Source organism: Balaenoptera musculus, chromosome 8 (assembly GCF_009873245.2).
Source record: "Balaenoptera musculus isolate JJ_BM4_2016_0621 chromosome 8, mBalMus1.pri.v3, whole genome shotgun sequence".
Taxonomy (NCBI): Eukaryota; Metazoa; Chordata; class Mammalia; order Artiodactyla; family Balaenopteridae; genus Balaenoptera; species Balaenoptera musculus.
In genome coordinates, this window is record NC_045792.1 from 85,774,467 (window position 1) to 85,794,264 (window position 19,798).

Genomic DNA, 19,798 nt, shown 5'->3' on the forward strand with positions numbered 1-19,798 from the left:
TCGTAAATAGAAGTAACTTGTCCAAGAAGGCTCCGCTCTCATGTGGTGGGGCTGGAAGTCAATCCTCTCCCTCTCACATCACACCAGCGTTCCATTCAGCTTTATGGGGCCCATCCTGTCCTTCCGTCTCCAGAACTGGAGGCCTTGAAAATTCAAGGCATCTCCTTTTCCTGAGAATCTGGCTTTTTCTGGCTCCTTGAAAATGAAGGACCTTGAAACAATTTAGTACTACCGAGAGTTATCTTCGGGAAAACAGGTGAAGGGAACTTCCCTCTTTGCTCTTCCCATTGGCAGTGGGACCTCCGAGACCACCAAAGATCAGGGATCCAATTGGGGGTGGGCGTCTCGACTTCCAGTTGCGCAGGTGGGAGCTGCTGAGAAGCACCTCACTTGAAGATTGTCTCACAACTAAAGAATGGTTTGAATTGGCCCGTGATGCTGAAATTCACTGCAGGGAGTGCTGGGGCTGTTTGTGGTAGTTCAGGAGTAGTCTCTCTAAGGAGATCAGCCACCCTGCTGTGCTTCCCTTAATTGAAACCATTCTCTCCCTCCAGCTTGGATGGGGCAGGTTGTAGTCTCTGTGTGCTGGAAGGCATTTAGTTGTTGTAATTGGAGAGAAGGGTGCTGATAACACTCTTGTCTATTGTTTCTTTTTGCTGGCCACCCCAGCCTGCTTGACGCATCCGTCACACCATCACTGCCTTGATTCCAGAGGGATATGCCACAACCCTGCAGGCAAGAGGGAGCCACTCGGGTTCCTGGAGTGTTTAGAGAACACGTTTAAAAGAAACATAGACTTCTAGAGGCGGAGCGTTAGGTTGGCCAGGGACCTAGAGACCACCAAAGCCAACTTCTTCCTGCTCTGATAAAGAAACTGAAGCCGTACTGATAAGTTCTGACAGCTTATCAGTATGAAGTCCAACTCTAGATCCCAGGTCACTGGACTCTAATACGTTTCCCACAAAACTAAAGAGACATCTATTGGGCACCATACTATGTATCAGACATCGTGGATATAAGGATGAACAAGGCATAATCCCAGTGGAAACCATTTTGATTATGTGGGTTAGTATCACTTGAGGCAGACTTCTTCCTAGAATAATGTTTTATAGATAGTGTCTGTCTGTCTATCCATCTGTCTATCCATCCACCTGTTCTTCTATCTCTTTCTTCCTTCCTTCCTCTCTTTCTTTCTTTCTTTCTTCCTTCCTATCTATCATCTATCTACCTATCTATCTATCACATGTATTATATAGAGTAAGAGCTCATGTATCATATAATTAGGCTTCTGGCTCCTAACTGGAGGTCTTGAGTGGCTATTACCAGTGATACAGTGAATGGCTGACCAGTTAATCAAGAATTGTCAGAGTGGGAAGCTCTTTATATTTAAGTAGCCTTACATACACTTAATCTTTGAGATGGTTGCCTAATATTGATCAAGTCCCAGCCACTTTGCTAAGCGTCAGGTACTTTGCTATGTGTTTCAGGTGCATTTCCCCATTGATACCTTAAAAGCACCCCATGGGGTAGGCATTGCCTTCACTTTACTAATGAAGAAACGGAGGCGGAAAGGTTAAGAAAACATGGTGTGCCCAACATTCCACAAGAGCCCAAGCTGGGGCTTGGACCCAAGTCTTTCTGATATGAAAGACTATGACCTTGGCCGCTGTGCCATCTTACAATAGCATAGGGGTAATTGCTCTGTCACCTTAGTAACTATAAACTAAGGGAGGCTGAAGATGCCGGGAGATCCTTGTAAGCCTTCAGAGGGCTGGTGAGTGGACACGTCACAGTTGCACTCTGACGGGCTGCTCTGTCACGCTGTTTGATTTGCCTCCTTGAAGTTCAGGCCAAGACCCAGAAGGGGCAGACAGAGCCATCTTCCATCAACTCTGTACCCAGCTTATGACTCAAATGGAACTCTTATCCCCCAAGCCGGCTCATTCAGTTGCCATAGCCTTTGCCTTCCAAGTCTCCCTTGTTTACCCTACTAAGTCCACATTCTAAGGACATCTCATTATGGACCCTGGAAGGCAATGAATTCCAAATCTGATTTAATCTGTGTGTGTGTGTGTGTGTGTGTGTGTGTGTGTGTGTGTGTGTGTAGGTATTTCCTTTTCCCATGTATCTGATCTCACCAAGAGCCCCATAATAAATAGGGAAAATATGCCCATAAGTTCATAGAAGAGTGTGCCTCAGACCACACAGACTGCCCGAAAAGGGAGCCTGTTCCCCTTTTATTTTTGTGTAGCGCTATCGCTCCCGAAATTGCCTTATTTATATGCTAATCGTTTCCCTGTATATCGTCTGTTTCCCCACACTAGAGCATAAGCTCTTTCAGGGCAGGGACCTCGTATGTCTCCTCAGCACCCAGGTTCATATCTGGTACATACACTCACATCTTCTAGAGGGTGCTTTGAATGGATGCCTTGCGCCATGCCCTAAGAAGACCAATTTGGGAGGCACAGATTTCATAGGAGGAGGCCCTGTTGTGCCCATCCTGCTGCTTCTAGAATGCCTCTCAAGTGTCTGGGCTGAAAGTGGCTTAGGCCTTCACCCAGGTGTGGTCTCTTGCCATGTTCGATGGCTATTTAGTTGAAGGAAAATCAAGATCTTATTTTCTTTGACAACTTCACAGAAGGATCATTTGTAACCTCCTCCGTTCCCAAGCCTCCTGGCTTTTTGTGTGAGCCATGTTCCTTAAAAGCAGGAAGTTATGCTTGGCCCACTCTGGCTACACATGAAATGGTAAAGGTTTTGGTCCAAACCCTGTGGCTTGAGTCAGATTTAAAAGCTTGTCAGAAATGAGTTCTCTGGAGCCTGGCATTTGCAACTGGCATCTGTGGTTACAGATGAGATTTCAGAGATTGAAAGCTCAGGAAGAGGTGTGAATTACAAGCTCTTAGCTCACAGGGCAATTGGAACTGTACTGATCCTGGAAATCTTTTGGCCCAGATTTTTAAAAAATATCCCCTCAATCCAGCCTCTCCCTCTATAGGGTTTCTGCTTTGAAACATTTGTATTACTCTTAAAAGCATCAGGAGAATAAATAAGGGTAGGGTTCTTGGACTGGGAAGGGGCCTGTTACTCACATGAGCGCTCACACCCCTCTTCACTTTAGCATCTGATGGAGAGAGAGAGAGAGAGAGAGAGAGTCTATGAGAAAAGAGAGCGATTGAGTCGTTAAAATACGACCTGATGATTTCTGAGCCCTCCTAATTAGGAATCAGTGAAAATCTAGAACTCTCCTTGGTCACTTATAATACTTGTTCTTGTAAACAAATGCTTTTGCAGCTACATCACTTCACTGCTGATGCACTTGAAGAGGAAAGGGGTGACCTAAAGGCATGGTTCGTGTTCTATCTCAATCCACGTGAAGGTCAGGATTGGTAGTAGGTAAATTGTAAGTACAGGGCTACTGGCAACCAGGTACCAAGGCTTATGAATGACTTTCTTCTCTTATAAACTGCAGCAAACTCATGGCTATTCCTAGAAGACTTACTTTGCATGCTCACTCACTTGCATTTGGGTAAGATTTTTTGAGTGACAGGGAAAGAGGCCACTAGGGATGGCAAGGTACCTGGTGCCCATTGGAGTGTGACTGACATGGTCCCTCCTGTGAATTTGAAGTGGTGCCATGGGGGAAAAAGGGTAAAAACCATCAATCTAAGGGGTGTCTGAACTAGGTACCATCCGTCATGGAAAGAGCAGAGGTAGCGAGTTACTATCGAAGCCAGGCGGAAATCCAAGCCATTCCTCAACCTTTTCCTCTGACTGTGATCCTGAGACAGTCACCCCTGCCTAGGGCACAGGGCTCTTAAGTCCCAGTGCAGGACTCATTTCTCTATGAAAATGTCCCCATCTCCTTGGGTCTGTTAGTTACCCCTTGGAGGAGACAGCAGTCACCATCCACCAACTCTATCGGCATGACACTAGCAAATACAAATCCGGTAGATGCTCAGACTATCTGGCAAGAGGCATTATCCTGCAATTCACCTGGGATCTCCTGAAATTAAGTGATGAGAGAGGCATTCGTGTGGCATTTAAGAGAGAGGGGCCAGGCTGCCTGACCCCCTAACGGTGCAAAGTTGGACAAGTTCCTTTCTTTTTTTTTTTTTTGACATTATAATAAGAGTCTTTATTCCAAGTACTAAAATTCAGAAATAAGGAAAACAAGTAAAATGCCAACAATTACATATTTATGACATAGTGAAAATAACTTATAAAGGCAACTTACATTTAATTATATAAATAAATGAATAGGAAAAGAACAAGTTTCTTAACCTCTCTAAACTGCAGTTTTCTTATCTGTAATAAAGTCTGATGTCAATAATAGTCCTTATCTCATACATTTATTGTGGGGATTAAATGAGATAATCAGGGTGAAGCACTTAGCACACAGTAGGTGCTCCATTCATGGTAATATTTCTGGGGAGCCCAGCCACAGGCTCAGCAGTAGGACCTGTCCCAACCACACCCCACAGGGTCCTTTCATTTCTAGCCCCCAGTGTGAGAATCTGTGTGCCCCAAGCAGAGGGAGGTGGCTTTCGTAAACATCTGGGCTAACTCACGTCGGAGACCAGATATCATCCCAGCGTTTGACTCATGGCCCTGCCACTTTCACAGCAAATGTTGACTCAGTTGTGCTCGGAACCTCACTTGTTTCATCTGCAAAATAGGATTGATGATTTGACCTCTCAAAGCTGCTCTGGGGATCACATGGTACGACACCTGTTACCACACCTAGACTAACGTCTGACACAATAGCAGCTCCGTAAATTCCAGAATCTTGTCTTTATCACTTGAAAGGATGCTAGAAGAGATAGGGAAGAGAAAATCAAATCCGAGTTGGAGATACGCTGGACTGTGTGGTGATGCTGGGCTCTGTGGGAGTTGGTGGTGGCCTTTTGCTCCCCACCATCTGGATGGCTCTACCTTGAAGGACAACAGCCTCACCTCAGTTTCTGGATCTACAAATCCTCTTGAGTCCACTGCTCTCCAGCCCCCATCCCTGTAAGTTAGGATTGGAAAAGCAGACTTTGCTATCTCCTCTCCACAGGGTGAGCCAGGGACAACCTTTAAAGGGAACTTTACATTGCAGGGTATTTTTATTCTTGAGACTGACAGGAAAAAAAAAAAAAGCATGCTAGGCCTGTATCGCTTGCAAAGCATTTTTATACAATGCATTTCATTTGGGCTGCAGCCTTTGAGCTGCAGAGCCCTGTACTAATTACTTAGCGCTCTGACCCTCTGCTTCCACAGCTGTCACATGGGGCAACTAAACGTCTTAGGATGCTTTGGAGCCCCTGGCACATTGCAAGCCTTGCCAAGGGGTGGTTATCATTGTTATGATTGGCCCCTACTGCGGTGGTTTCCAGAGTGTTCCACGCAGCCTCCTAAAGCATTGTGGAGGGTGTCAGGACTATTGGTGGGGTGGGGTGGAGGCTGGGCAAGAATGAGCAGCTAGAGGATCGAGGCTCTGGGATCTGCCCCTCCACCCTCACTCCTACTCCCACGGGGGCAGCTCTGCTTTCCCCTATCCTAAATATTGTGGTTCTGCCTAAGACATCATTGGGAGGGGGAGGGGAAGAAAAGTATGCTCTTCTGTCTGAGTTCTGCCACTTTTCCCCTTTGCTTGCTGACACGCAAGATGGAAAGGGCAGGACCACGGGTAATGGGGAAACTCAGAAGACCTTGAAAATCTGAGTTGAGGTCTGGGTTTTATTCAAACTCTGTAAGACTTTGGAGTCTCTGAATCTCTTGCTCCTTTGTTTCTTCATCTGTAAAATGGGGCCATAGTACCTACCTGATGGGCCTCATGGGGCTGCTTTTGGATGTGGAAATGCTTCATAATTGGAGATGGAAATTTCCCCCATGGCACTATTACTGACGCTTGCTTGTACTTTGATCCACCTGTTCTGCTGGGGTCGGAGCCCATATATGTCTTAATGAATACTAGATTTTTTGGGAAGCTTTCTGAGATGTTCATACTGTCCCGGGTGTGCATATAACTCCTCCCCACTTTATCCCACTAGCTTCAAGCATTTCCTAACTTCTTGCTTCATCCTGGGAGGCAGGAAGGCTAGGTGTGAACCAGAGATCTAGAGTGACTTATTCAACGTCACACAGCTTATAATGAACAGGAGTTAGGCTAGAACCGTTTGTCCTTCTCCCAGATGGGGACCCATGGCTCAACAGCATGTCAGTGACTCACTAACCACCCCGAAATGCAGCTATTACTTGTGAATGACAGTCTCAGCCCACCTCAGCTCTCATAACATACTTCCCTCAGATTAAAATCAGCCAGTTCCTCAAAGATCCGGCTACAGACCTGAGCCAAAGCTGTACCTGAACTAGGTGTTATAACTAGAATTAGCTCCCCCCCAAAAAAATCTAACTATGAAACAAAGTAGGACCTCTTTTTTTTCTACTTGCAACAGGAAAAACCCCATGTGGGCCCCTGAGATGCTTTTTCATTTCATTTACCACATCCTGGGTTTGTGCTAGCCAGTCTGCTAAACAGATATGGTCCAAAAAAGAAGAAAACAAGGTCTCAGGCCCAAAGCCAAACATTTCCCGGTCGCCATGGCAACACGCAGGAGTACACACTGTGGTTTCTCTCCCTCAGCTGTCTTCCCGGAGACTCGCTCACCAAAGACCAATGGCCTCACAGAGTTGGGTACTGAGGTGACAGTTCTGGGACACAGTCTCCTTTGCCAGAAAGACTGTTGGAACCAGGATCGGGAATGGGGGCCTAACCAGACCTTCCCACCCTCTCCCCTCCCCCAGTTCCCATCACCCCACAAGGAGGCAGGGGTGGGGGTCTTTCTTCAGACTCTGTACAAACAGTCCAAGAGCTTCATTGGATTGGTTCTTTGGAGGCCTAGACTGAAGGGCCAGGGTAGTGGCTGAGAGAACCCTTGGACTCTTCTCTGACAGAGTGGATGCGATGGGCCCTTGTTGGCTGCCATGACAGGCTCCTTGGACAAAAAGGCTGAGAGGTCAGGGGATACAGCCAGCACCAAGAAGTTGGGGTGCATTTCCCTTCTAAGTGCCAAGGGATGAATAGCTCAGTTGAAAACAACCCAGGACACATTCTGGAGGAGACTCTCTCGGTATGATGGTGTATGACTATTTTCTCTGCTCATTAAACCCTCAACCGCCTCCAGGGCAATTCGGGGAGAGACTGAGTCCTTCAAGATTTATGGTCTGCCTGGGGCAGCCAGAGGCGATTCGGCCACTGAGCGTGATTTTGGCCTCGTTCAGAATGGGATGCTGAACAATAGACCCTTTCACCAGGCGCTCATCACGTGGGCATCAGGGGACGGGGGCGAGAGACGTGGGGCAGCAGGAAGGCTGCCAGCCTTCTGGACAGCAGGCGGGCCTGGGTGGCGGCAGGGGCTGTAATAGCTAGGAAGACTCCCAGATGGAAACTTCTGGGCTTTGAAGACATCAAACAATCACAATGAAGAAGAGAAGGGCTTCTTCATGTCCCATTAGGACAGTGGACTGTGGCTTTATTGGAACGGCTTGCTCAGGCCTCTTATAAAAGCAGTTCAGTAGTCAGAAAACTGGACTGTTGGTCAGGAATCTAGCAATTAGGGACCCCGGAGGTCCTGCTTTTCTCACAACTGGCTGGGGGACCATGCTCAGTCAGTGTGGATTTTTGTTTCCTCTTGCGTCTCAAGAGAATGTTTTTTACTTTTTAAAGAAGGGAGTCATTATTTTTTAAAGTATTTATTTATTTATTTTTGGCTGTGTCGGGTCTTCGTTTCTGTGCGAGGGCTTTCTCTAGTTGTGGCGAGCGGGGGCCACTCTTCATCGCGGTGCGCGGGCCTCTCACCGTCGCGGCCTCTCTTGTTGCGGAGCACAGGCTCCAGACGCGCATGCTCAGTAGTTGTGGCTCACGGGCCTAGTTGCTCCGCGGCACGTGGGATCTTCCCAGACCAGGGCTCGAACCCGCGTCCCCTGCATTGGCAGGCGGATTCTCACCCACTGCGCCACCAGGGAAGCCCTCAAGAGAATTTTTGACGCTCGCTGGCTATTGTTCCGCCTCGCTTTAAACACAGATGATCCAATTAGCAATAATGCTTTAAAAAACAATTGGCCTTATCTATCTCTCCCTCGTTCTGAGGAGGATCAGTTTGGTTAGATTTGTGATGCTGCATAATCTTTTTCAGACATGAGCTCAGCAAATCAGAGGACAGAAAGAGAATCCTGGCTGCTTCATGATAAACACTATAAAGATGAAAAATGTGGAGAGCTCGCCGGTGCTTTTGGCCACCTCTGCCCAGGAGGCTTGCATGTGACTGACTCCAGGAGCTTGATGGAGTCGGATGCAATGAGCCTGGAGGGCCATGCTCCAGCTAGAAAGGCCTGGTCTGTTGAGGTTTGGGGGCTGGGCAACAGACATCTCAAAATGGCACAAGGACAGCCTGTGGTCTGGCATCCCAGCCCTGGGCCGACCTCTCTTCATTCTGTTCTGCCTGGCCTTGGCCAGAGCCCTCAGGCTGTAAAGGACAGAAGAGGCCTGAGGCTGCAGCTGGGGTTGGGGGGGGTCTCTGACCCCCAGGGGGATCTCGGGAAGAGCACAGGTGGAATGAGAGAGAGGAAACCAGACCTCTGTTGGGGAAAGTCAGTGAACACAGAGACCTCGGAATCCTTGCCTTGGGGAGAGGGTGGAAGTTCCATTAGTGCAGGTTTTCCCATCTAAGTTTTCCCAAGCTCTTGAGCAAAGGGCCCTGCCCTGTTAAGCCTTTGGTCCAGAATCAAGAGACCTGTGATCTTAAAATAATATTTGAGCTTATTAATATTTAATAATATTTAATAAGCTCAAATTCCTCTCTGCAGAGTTCTCTTTTAATGCTCACCTCTCTGCACTTTAAAAACCACGTGGAGAAGAGGGTTTCCTGTAGTTTAGCATCTGTCCCACCCACAAGGTGCCACTTAACACTGCAGTACGATCAGCTGGTCTGCGCAGTCTGAAACCAGGTCCACTAGCCCCTAGCTCAGGTCATTCATGTCTTCTCAAAGAATCAGTTACCTCCTGCATCGAATGGGGATAACAAAAGTGGCTACCACATACCACTGTTGTGAGAATTAAATGAATTTTTAGGTGTAAAATGTTGGAAACCTCATATGGGCCTGATTAGGTGCTAGGTGAATGTTTGCAGTTGTCCTCACGGCCGTGGGAATTGCATATGTCATTGGGTCTCAGGAACTGGCCTTACCCCCATCTTCAAGAAAACCAACTTCCCCAGACACATAGCTACTCTGGGACCAAATCAGAAAAAAATCTAATACTTCCTCATCCTTCCTGAGGAGATGACAAAAGGAACCAGGCACATCTAGGTGGTGCCTGTTGGAAAATACATTCATTCATTTTGGACCGTCTGGAGAAGTCTGGTTCGGAGAATTGAGAGTCTCTGGGCACAGCGTGATGGTAGATCATCTCCTGTGGTCTTCACATGGGACACACTGTGTCTGTCATTCCTGTCGCAGGAGATCCGTCCTCAGAAGGGACCCCATGACAGGATGTGAAAAGGCTGTGCTCGTCTCTGAGATGACAGCGGCAAAGTCCAGGCAGACAACGCCAGTTGCAAAGCTGAAAGTTTGTCTCTGAAACATTTGCTTTCAGGGAAAACATCAGAGGTTCTCAGAAGCAAATGCTTCAGTTTAAAAACATTTAAACATTTGAAGTGTCCACTAGGGAATTCTCATCCAGGCCCAGCTGGTGATTCTTTTAGACGTGACGTGGGGGGTGGACCCGAGGCGTGTTCTGTTTGCATCCTACACGTCTGCTTGTCCTGTGTGTGGGGGAGAACATTCATTCGTTCACTCATTTGTTCCGCATGTGGCTACTCTGTGTGGTGCTGCACAGGGTCCTGGGGACACATGCTGAAGGAGAGACGCGGTCCCTGCTGTCATGAAGCCCACAAGGAAGTTCCAAAATTCCAGAATCCTGGAATTTCTAATTACTGAAGAGACCTTAAAGATAATAATTTCTTGTAATTCTTTACCTGTTTCTGTCACAGACATCTTTGAGGAGCTAATGGAAACTGAGGGATGCTGTCTCCAGCCAAACACCGACACACACACGCGTGCGCACAAGCATGTAGACACGTATATACGTACACACACAGTCTTGCGTATAATTTCCCAGGTTTATAGACCCCTGAAGACCAACTTGTGGATTCCAGGTTGAACACGTCTTGTCACTCAGCTCCATTGCTAGTCGGCTGTGTAATATCCCCACCCTCACTCACCTCTTAGGAAAATTTGGACACGTGCACATAATGGTGAGTTGGGTAAAGATTACACAGTGCTGTACTCTCAGCAGACGCTGTGCTTTTCTATGACTCTCGAAGTGACTGGAGCGAACCAAGAAGCTATTCGTCTCAGGCCCAGGGCGATTTTACTAGAAAGATCTGTTTTCCTTGATGTGAGGCTTAGTGAAAAATATAGGTAAAATGAATGGTGTTATGGGTCAGCTTTGCTTTATCCAAATAAGAACGAATTTACCCAGAACCCCACATAATTAGCAGCATAGCACAGAAGTTAGAACCCTGACTCTCCCACTTGGGTGACTTTATATGCACTGTTTAACCTCTTTGTGCCTCAGTTTCCTTGTCTCTAAAGTGGGTTTGGCAATAGTGCCCACTCCATGGCACCTTTGTGAGAATTAATTTAGCTGAAGTAGATCAGCCGCCTAATAAGTATGCAATACTCATTGGCTCTGATTAAGTGCCAAACACCGTATCAAGTGTCTGACATATCTTGTCTCATTTCACAGTCCCACAAACGCTGATGTTATTGTCATCCCATCAAGGAGAAGGCTGAGTGTCAGAGAGGGTAAGAAACTAACTAGCTGTGTAACCTGGAGGGAGTGGTTACACAGTGAGTGAGTGTTAGGATTTGAACCCAGTTTGGGGTGGATCTCTTCTAAGTTGAACTACCAACCTTCCCGTGAGTTGGTGCCAGAGAGTTGGTTAAACAGTTCTCTTGCAGAGCTCCTTTTCTGTGGTCTTCCTGACAGGTTACTGATAGACCTCTTCCCATGTGGGCAATGAGATCCTTGGGTGCTGGGCCGATGACCCCTCTGTCCTCCTGGCAACCCCATCATAACGAACACCCTCCAGAAAGGCTCCACCCTGAATCTGAAAGTGGCCTCCAAACGTTAATGTTGCCCGTTGGGTCTCTTGGAGGGAGGAACTTGGACTCTTTCCTTTATTACATGATACAGGAGATTTATTGGAGACCAGAGGGCTTAACGGAAAACATTCTTGATTCACGTCCAGTTGGACAGGCTTGTTTGAGAGATGCAATCGGCCATTTAATATTAGGCTCTTGAGTCACGGCAGCTCCCGGATCACAGGGATCTCTGTTTCTCAGGAGAGATGCACAGATATCTCCAGAGTCCAGCCTCTCTACAGGGGTTTGCAGTGTGGCCGGTGCCATTGCCATGGACACGGGTGCCTGTCCAGTGGTCTGTGGTCCGTGGCTACTCACGCCTCGGCCTTACCCTAACCTTACTTGAACCTTGGGGATATTCTCAGCTATACATGGGGGAGGCTGAGAGGGCAAAACAAGTTATGTAAATCGGGGTGAGGAGTAGTGTGCCCTGGTGGTTAAGCCTGTGGACTCTCGGTGCCCAGACTGGCTGGGTTTGAATCCTGGCTCCATCATTACGAGCTCTGTGAACCTGGGCACGTTTCTTCCCCACTCTGTGCCTCAGTTTCTGTATCGGGAAAGGTGGGGATAATAATACTACCTACTTCATAGGGTTGTTTCACGGATAAAATGAGTTAATACTTGTCAAATGCTTGGAAGAGTGCCTGGCATATACATAATAAGTGCACAATATGTGTTAGCTGCTATTATTGCTGTTAGTATTATCAATACCCTCTGGGGTAATAATTTCTGTTTGCATAAGTGTTAAGAAAGCCTGTTGGAAAGTCTTCATAAATTATCAGGGCTTAACGGATACACAGCCCTGAAGGCTTGGTCCTTTTTAAGACACGAGGGACCCAGAGGGGAGGAACTGTGAATACTGTTGACCTGAAGTGAAGGTTTTGGCACCGTCTTTGGAATTCCCAGATGGTTGAATGCCATCAAGATTAGGAGTTGGACCTTTTCTATGTGTGAGATTAAGATAAACGTAAGCCGTGGAATTCTCACGTTGCATAGAATTTCTTCATTCATTCAGCAGCCCTTTTCTGATACCTACTACACACGCTGTGTAAGCCTCGCATTTCTAGGAAGGCTGAAGCTTGATTTTATCTGTCCCTTCCTGTCTTGGCTGACCTCAAGCACACACATCACACATTCACTACTCACATGCACGCCTAGAAACACACTTACACGTTCCTGTGTGTATCGTCTATCAAGTGATGTTGGCTGCCGCCGGTGGAACTCAAGGGATTTTATTCAAAAGTCTCAGTGTGAATCGGTTCCTTTTGCATTTGCATATTCTGTGTGCCAGGTGGCAAACTCTAATTTATTTTAATAAGACGGAAACTGCCATTCAGCTCCAAACCACCGTCCATGCCTCAGACTTTATTTTTAACCTAGGAGTGACAGCAGCCACCTGGCCACACGCTGATGGGCGGTCTGCCTCTCCTGGCATCTGCTGAAGTGTCCTCTGTCTCCCTCACCTCCAAGAAACTGATTGGGAGGCTTTGCTTCTCTTTTGTAAGCTACACACAGAGGGCCTCCGGAAGGACGGTCACCCAGCGTGACAGTTTCCTTTGGCAAAGATTGGCCAACCGAGGCCAAAGCTGACAATGTCAGTAAAAACAAACAGCATTTCAAAAGGGCCTTGTACATGTCCCCCCTCTGTGCTCCCCTGGCCTCATCAGCCAAGTATTGTGTGAGTGGCTTCCAAAGGACACCACTCCAAAAAGGAATTAGTCTCCCCAAAACACGTTTTCTCCATTTCACCTAGTTCTAATGTTTTTTAAAAGCACCTCCACGCTAATGATACAAAGAAAAGAGAATCACTTGATATTGGCTTACGTCTTTGCAAAGCTCTATTTTTTATTTCTTCTTTTACTATTTTCAGAGTCGAGAAAGGTTGTAGAGAAGTTTAACAGTTTTCTTATCGTCTCGATTTGCGTTCGTCAGACTCTGTTTTCTAGTGATTGGAAGCTGCTTCCTGCTCAGAGAGGAGAAAGCAGTTGTTGGCAGCACAATTCCATTAACACTGACCCTATCTTTGTCATTATGTAACAGTTGTTTAGGTGTATCTCTCCCCTCCAGAGTGAAGACTTGCTCTAATGATATGAAAGGATTCTTGGACACATAGCAAAGTGGATTGGAGCATGGGTTTTGGCGTTAAACAGACCTGAGGTGGAATTCCAGCTCTGCCACTTAACGGCTGGGTGACTTTGCAAAGTCGTTTCATTTTTCTGAGCTTCAGTTTCTTCACCTATAAATAATACATACATACATACAAGTCACCTCTCAGGGTCTTTGAAAGCTGATGCCACACAGAACCCCAAAGTTGCTGGGTAACCAGGGACGCTGCAGTTGCAGGCTTCTCCGCCCTGGCTATCAGCTCAGAAATGTAAAACAAAGCAACTGGGATTCAGGAAGGCAACTACAGGCTCTGGACAGCAATTCTCACTTCCTTGGGCAGCTCACTTTTCTGAGCCTCAGGTTTCTCATTGATAAATAAGCAGAATCTTCCTGATGACCTCTGGACCCACCCACGTGAGAGAGAGAGTCTGAGTTAAAGCCAATTCTGTCTGAATTGAGACTGACAGAGTGGTGTCTGGCATTGGCAGAGTCAATGCCTGACTGTCTTTGAGGCTCAAGGAAGTGCTCCTGCTTCACCAGGACAGCTTCAAGGACATAACCTTTCTGTGTTGGCGTTTACTCAAGTGCAAACTGGGCATCATACAGAAGAATATTGAGTTTTCAGTTAAGGGCTTTGAAGTCTTTTGAGATTGTTACAGAGGACCAGGGAACACCAGGTGATTTTTTTTTTTTTTTCAGCTCCTTATTGAGATTTCAGATTCGTGTCTGCAAACTCACAGAAGTCCTAGGACTAAATCATTTTTAAACTGGTTGGTAGCAGTTAGGTTTCATTTTGGATGCATTAACTCTTGAGAGTAAAGAACAGGTCTTGGATCTATCTGTCAATATGTTCAAAGTGTGTTTTTGAAGAAATTCCAATGAGTTGTTCATTTATTCAACAAATATTTATGAAGCATCTGCTCTCTGTCAGCCACTGATGAGAGTGTTAGAGAAACAGCTATAGACAGGCTAAAGGCCCTTGCTTTCTTGGAGTTTCCATCAAAAGAAAGGGCAGACAGAAAAAACCAAATGCGCAAATAAATAGACAAGTTGCTGTGAAGACACAAAAGCATAGTAAGTTGAGGGAGACGCTGAGGGTTGGATAAGAATGTTCAGGGAGGGACCCTAAGTTGAGGTGATTTCAAGTTGAAAAACAAAATGTGATGATCAGAGGACAGTACATTCTAGACAGAAATGGCCATCAACAGAGGAATGGATACAAAGATGTGGTCTATATATACAATGGAATACTACTCAGCCATAGAAAAGAACTAAATTTTGCCATTTGCAGCAACGTGGATGGACTTAGAGGGCATTATGCTAAGTGAAATAAGTCAGAGAAAGACAAATACTGTATGCCATCACTTATATGTGGAACCTAAAAGATAAAACAAACTAGTGAATATAACAAAAAAGCAGACTCACAGATGTAGAGAACAAACTAGTGGTTAACGGTTGGGAGGGGCCGGGGGACAATATAGGGGTAGAGGAGTAGGAGGTACAAACCACTGGGTGTAAGATAAGCTACAGGGATGTATTGTACAACACAGGGAATATAGCCAATATTTTGTAATAACTGTGAGGAGTGTAACCTTTAAAAATTGTATAAAAAAATTTTTAAAAAACCTAAACATGTAAAATGCACTCATATCAGTAAGTTAGGTCCGATATTGTTTTGTATCCCATCTATCCCATCTTGTTCTATCTGATATTGTTTTGTATCCCATCTATCCCATCTTGTTCTAACTCCCCCTTAGAACTGACTTCCACACATATACCCTATCAATATATTTTTTGCAAAATCTTCAAAAAAAAAAAAAAGAAATGGTAAAGTCAGACCTAAATGTTCTAAGGTGGGAAAGGGCTCAGAATGTCCAAAGGAACTGAAGGAAAGCTTTGTGCCTGGAACAGAGTGAGCTACTTAAAGGTTAGGAGCCAGGTCATGTGGGTCTTATCAGCCATGATAAGGAAATTTATTCTGGGTGTGACTAGAAGTCACTGGAGGTTATCAGCTGGGGAGCCATACCACGTGATTGTGGGAAAATACTTATTAAGTGGAAAAAAAGATTCCTACACCTAAAACTGTATATTTAGTACCATTTAAACTACGCAAGTACATACATAACACACACTTTCAGAAAACAAACTGAAACAAGATATAGCAAACTGTTTAAAATGTTTGCAGTAGTTTTCTTAGAGGTGGACTTGCTTTTCCTTCATTACTTCCCTGAATTTTGTAAGTTTTCCCCAAGTTTGTGCTACTTTCCTAATCAGAAATAAATCACATGCTTTGTAAAAACTTTGTTGTGGAGCAGTCGGCGGAGAGAATGTCAAAGTGATGCTACTTTCTGCCTCTTATCTCAGATTTGAGAGTGAAGTAGTGATGCTTTGAAATGCTACAGTGAATGTTGAAGGCTCTGGCCAGTAGGGAAGATTATTTGGCTTTTTAATGAGGCTGCTCTAAAACAGACTTCTTATCCTTTCCAAATTATTGATGCAGAAGAATCTAACCTTTTCTTTTCATCCCATAGATCTAAATATAACCTGCCGATACGCAGGTATATTCCACGTGGAGAAGAATGGTCGCTACAGCATCTCGAAGACTGAGGCTGCTGACCTCTGCAAGGCCTTCAATTGTACGCTGCCCACCATGGCCCAGATGGAGGCAGCCCTGCGTGTAGGGTTTGAGACCTGCAGGTAAGGGACCAGCCCCCACCTGCTGCGGGAAAGTATGCTGCCTGGGTCCAGGGGGTGGGGCTCAGACCCAGGAAGGCTCCTCTGTGACAGCTGAATGGCTGCTTACCTGAGGAGTTGGCACCACCCATTAATCTGACCAAGTCCATCTGGAACCAGTATGACCACTGAAATTGAGGGCCGGCTGAAGACACCTTTGTGAATCACAGAGGGAGGGGTTGCCTAGAGGAGGCCCTTAAGGGTCCTGTGTTGGAAGCCACTTGCCTGAGGTGCTTCCACAACATGCTCTCCAGGCTTTGAAGAAGCGTGCAATATCATTGTCAGAACCACAAGAGAAAGGGAACCACATGACAGTGTTTAAAATAAATGTGTGCCTGGTGGTGCCTTCACCCTGCAGACTTGGCTAAAGCAGGTTTTTCAAACAACTCTCTCTCTTTTGATTTTGTTTCTCTTCTCTGTTGCTCTGATATGAGAGAAAAGGGCATGAAAATTATTGAGATGTATTGTTACAAGTGATGGGAAAGCGATGAGAGGGACCAACAGGGGCCTCCTGAGAGGCCTCCTACCAGACATCACAGTGCTCAGGGAGCTATCCTCAGGCCCAGGATATCTGCTTCCCAGGATATTCACAGCAGGCATGGCCCTTATTTTTCCAAATTTCTCATGGCCCTGTGGAAAGTGGTGCACATTAAGAGCGAGCAGTGGCGACCACTGTGGTGAAGCGTTTCGGTTTGGTTTGTTTTCTTTAGAAGAGCTCTGGGGAATCTGGACGACTGCTCTCTGAAGCTTCCACCCCAGCCTGCAACTACCTCTCTGCACTTTTGCAATGTGATAGCGTTAGGTAACGTGGTGGTTCCCTTTTCTCTTCAAAGCGCAAACACACAAACACAGGCTGCTTTTTAAAAAGTCAAGCTGCAGAACTCTTTATGGAAACCATTAGATGTAAGTTAAATCCATCTATCCCCTGTGCTTGGTTACAGAGTAGGGCACCCATAGTGTTGGTGGGAACTGAGATACTTCTGCTGATGAGGAAAAAGACCATCTTCACAATTGCACTAATACGGTAGCCACCAGCCACAGACGGCTGTTCACACTTAATTATAATTAAATAAAATCAAAACTTTAGCTCTTCATTGGCACGAGCTACGTTTCAAGTGCTCGATTAGCCACAGATGACTAGTGGCTACTTCATCGGACAACGTAGATTATAGAACATTTCTGTTTTGCAGAAAGTTCTAGTGAGCAGCGCTGCTCTAAAACAAAGAGCAGATGTGTGCAGGCACCTGTGTGTGTTCAGAGCAGGGTCTTGGGAGAATATAAAAGGAGCAGATAGCTCTGGTAGCTTCTGAACCTGAGCTGTAGGCTGCAGTGAAGGAAAGCTAATTAGCAGGTCCACTTATTCAATTCCTAAGGCTCATTGTTTAAATATGGCCCTGACTAGGCCAGTGGCCTAAGAAAGTGGATTTAGTAAGCTGAATTTTGATTGTGAAATGCAGACAAGGCGAACTTGCTAAATACAGAAAAGTTCTCATATGCTGAAAACAGGGGAAGTTCTTACTGTACCCACTGGCCAGTCATCCAGCCCTTAGATGCTGGGTGACCCCAGCCCACCTGCCCATATCCCTCTCTTAATTCTCAGACTGCACCAGTTATATGACCCCACTTTGCAGAGGAAGCAACTGAGGCTTAGTTGCAGCCAGCCCTGGGCCACATCACTTTCATGGGGAGGAGTTCAGATTCCAGACCAGCTTCTGGGCCCAGGGCAAGATTTAATAACCCCGCTCTCCCTAAGGACTGAGAGCAAAAGGCAGATGAAAGTCTGGTGCACGGATGGATTTGCTGAGTATTTCTTTCCTCCCTGGGAACAACAACCTACTCATGAAGTATACACATATCTAAATTTTAATATCTCCAACTTATAGACAGGACGACACATAAAACCAGCGGTCGACAGGATGTGGTAAAAACTCAGGAATAATTTAAATTCTAGAATGTCGGTGTGATACAGCCTAGCAGAATGTGATGGGAATGGGGTGGGGAGGAGGCTCACCAAGGAGTGTTATTATTTTAAAAAAACAAAGAAAAACTGTGCCAAAGACAGCTATCGTTCTACCCATAGCTGGTTTTAAGTGTTGCAAAACTTATTTCCATACTTTCACTCAGGTAGCTATGAATCAGATACCTGCCACAGGACAGATGCGAGAGTCTCACAGGGGACGAAGAACCTTAGCATCTCCTTTCTTCTGTCTGCCCCACCCTGATTAGTAGCAATTCTCAGATACATGGAAACTTACTAACATTTAATTGCGGCCACTCCCCCCCACCAAGCTCAGGAGTCTTTGGAGAAACCAGTCTGGCCGTTCAGATGAGGAATTAGTCATGTCAGCTTTTGCAACTTAGACATAATGAGTTCGATGTGCTTAGAAATTTCACACTCACAACCATTCCCATAGGTCTTGCAGGGTGATGCAGTACGTACTGTCACCCCCGGCAGGAAAGATTAAAAGGATTTGGGCTGTGCATTTTAGCCAGCATTGCATTTTCAAAAGCCTGTTGGTTTTAGCTTCTCCCTCTCTGCTCTTCCCTTGCCTCTGCCTCTTCCCTTGTAAATGGTGTTTTCTCAGCCCACATCTCATTTTCTGAGGCGTTTTACATTGGAGAGAAATCGTGTGGAAGTATTCAGCCACCGCGATGCTGATCGAAGAGGCTGGGTGCTGTATGTTGTATCTGAAAGAGCCTCCGGCTCCAAACCGCTCCCAGAAACACCATGGTGGGGCAAAGGGGCTTAAGCACTTCTCTGCTGCTTCTGGAAAACTCCTGAGCTAATGAGGCATTGCTATCTACTTAACCACTCTGACTCCCATTTTAATGACGGTCAATTTACTTCCACTGGCAATGGAATTATGCCTGAGATGCTCATGGGACAAGATGCGTTGTATCTGGCGTATAAACAAGGCTTTGTGTTTAGAACAATGAGATCTGGCGTGAGGGAATCACAGGAAAAGGTGAGGCCAGGGAAGAAGAGGAGGGGATGGGAAATGAGGCAGGTTTGCCATTAGTGGACTGAAATGAAGAGCCACCTAGTTCCGTCTGATGCGAGCCAGTCATTTTCTGTATTTTCGGGCAAATAGGAAGGTAATGGCGGGCCAGAGTGGGTCTCACATCGTCAAGGGGTCATTCTGTCCATGACTTGGGCTTCCCTCTGCTTGTTCAAACTGGCCTGACTGCTGACCATAGATTTTATTTGAAACTAATTTTTTTTTTCTTTCATGAATCGATTTTTTAAAACACTTTTTATAGAGCTCCAAAAAAATCACTTTGTCTTCATCAGCCTTGTTGGTCCCCTTTCACTGTCCCTCTGCTGTTATTTTGGCTTTCCCATAACTCAGTTGTCGAAACCTGTAGCACCCCTGGGGTGAACTGAAGGAAGTATTGCACTGCATGAAATGTCATTCGATGGGATATTATGAAATCCCTGCTTATAGCCTCGCGGGTGGATGACCTCTTGTTTTTCTTTTGCAGGTACGGGTTCATAGATGGGCACGTGGTGATCCCCCGGATCCACCCCAATTCCATCTGTGCTGCAAACAACACGGGAGTGTACATCCTTACATCCAATACCTCCCAGTATGACACGTATTGCTTCAATGCTTCAGGTTGGTTCCAAGTGGATTGGCTTTGTGTTCTGGGTTGCTTTTGGCCTGCCAGCCTTCGGCAACATGGCTGACAATCTTGGCTTAAGTGGGGATTCGTGTAGCCTCCATTCACATAACAGATGTTCACCGAATATCTCTCCAGTAGAAGAAGG

General features: G+C 46.1%; 1 protein-coding gene across 25 annotated transcripts in view; it reads left to right on the forward strand.

Annotated features, from left to right (window-relative positions):
* CD44 (CD44 molecule (Indian blood group)) overlaps window positions 1-19,798 on the forward strand; it is an 88,032-nt gene that overhangs the window by 19,847 nt on the left and 48,387 nt on the right. For all 25 annotated transcript variants that reach the window (XM_036859374.1, XM_036859349.1, XM_036859352.1 and 22 more), the window contains exons 2-3: window positions 15,828-15,993; window positions 19,513-19,646. In XM_036859374.1, the coding sequence (XP_036715269.1) occupies window positions 15,828-15,993; window positions 19,513-19,646 (300 nt within the window). The remainder of the gene's footprint in view (window positions 1-15,827; window positions 15,994-19,512; window positions 19,647-19,798) is intronic.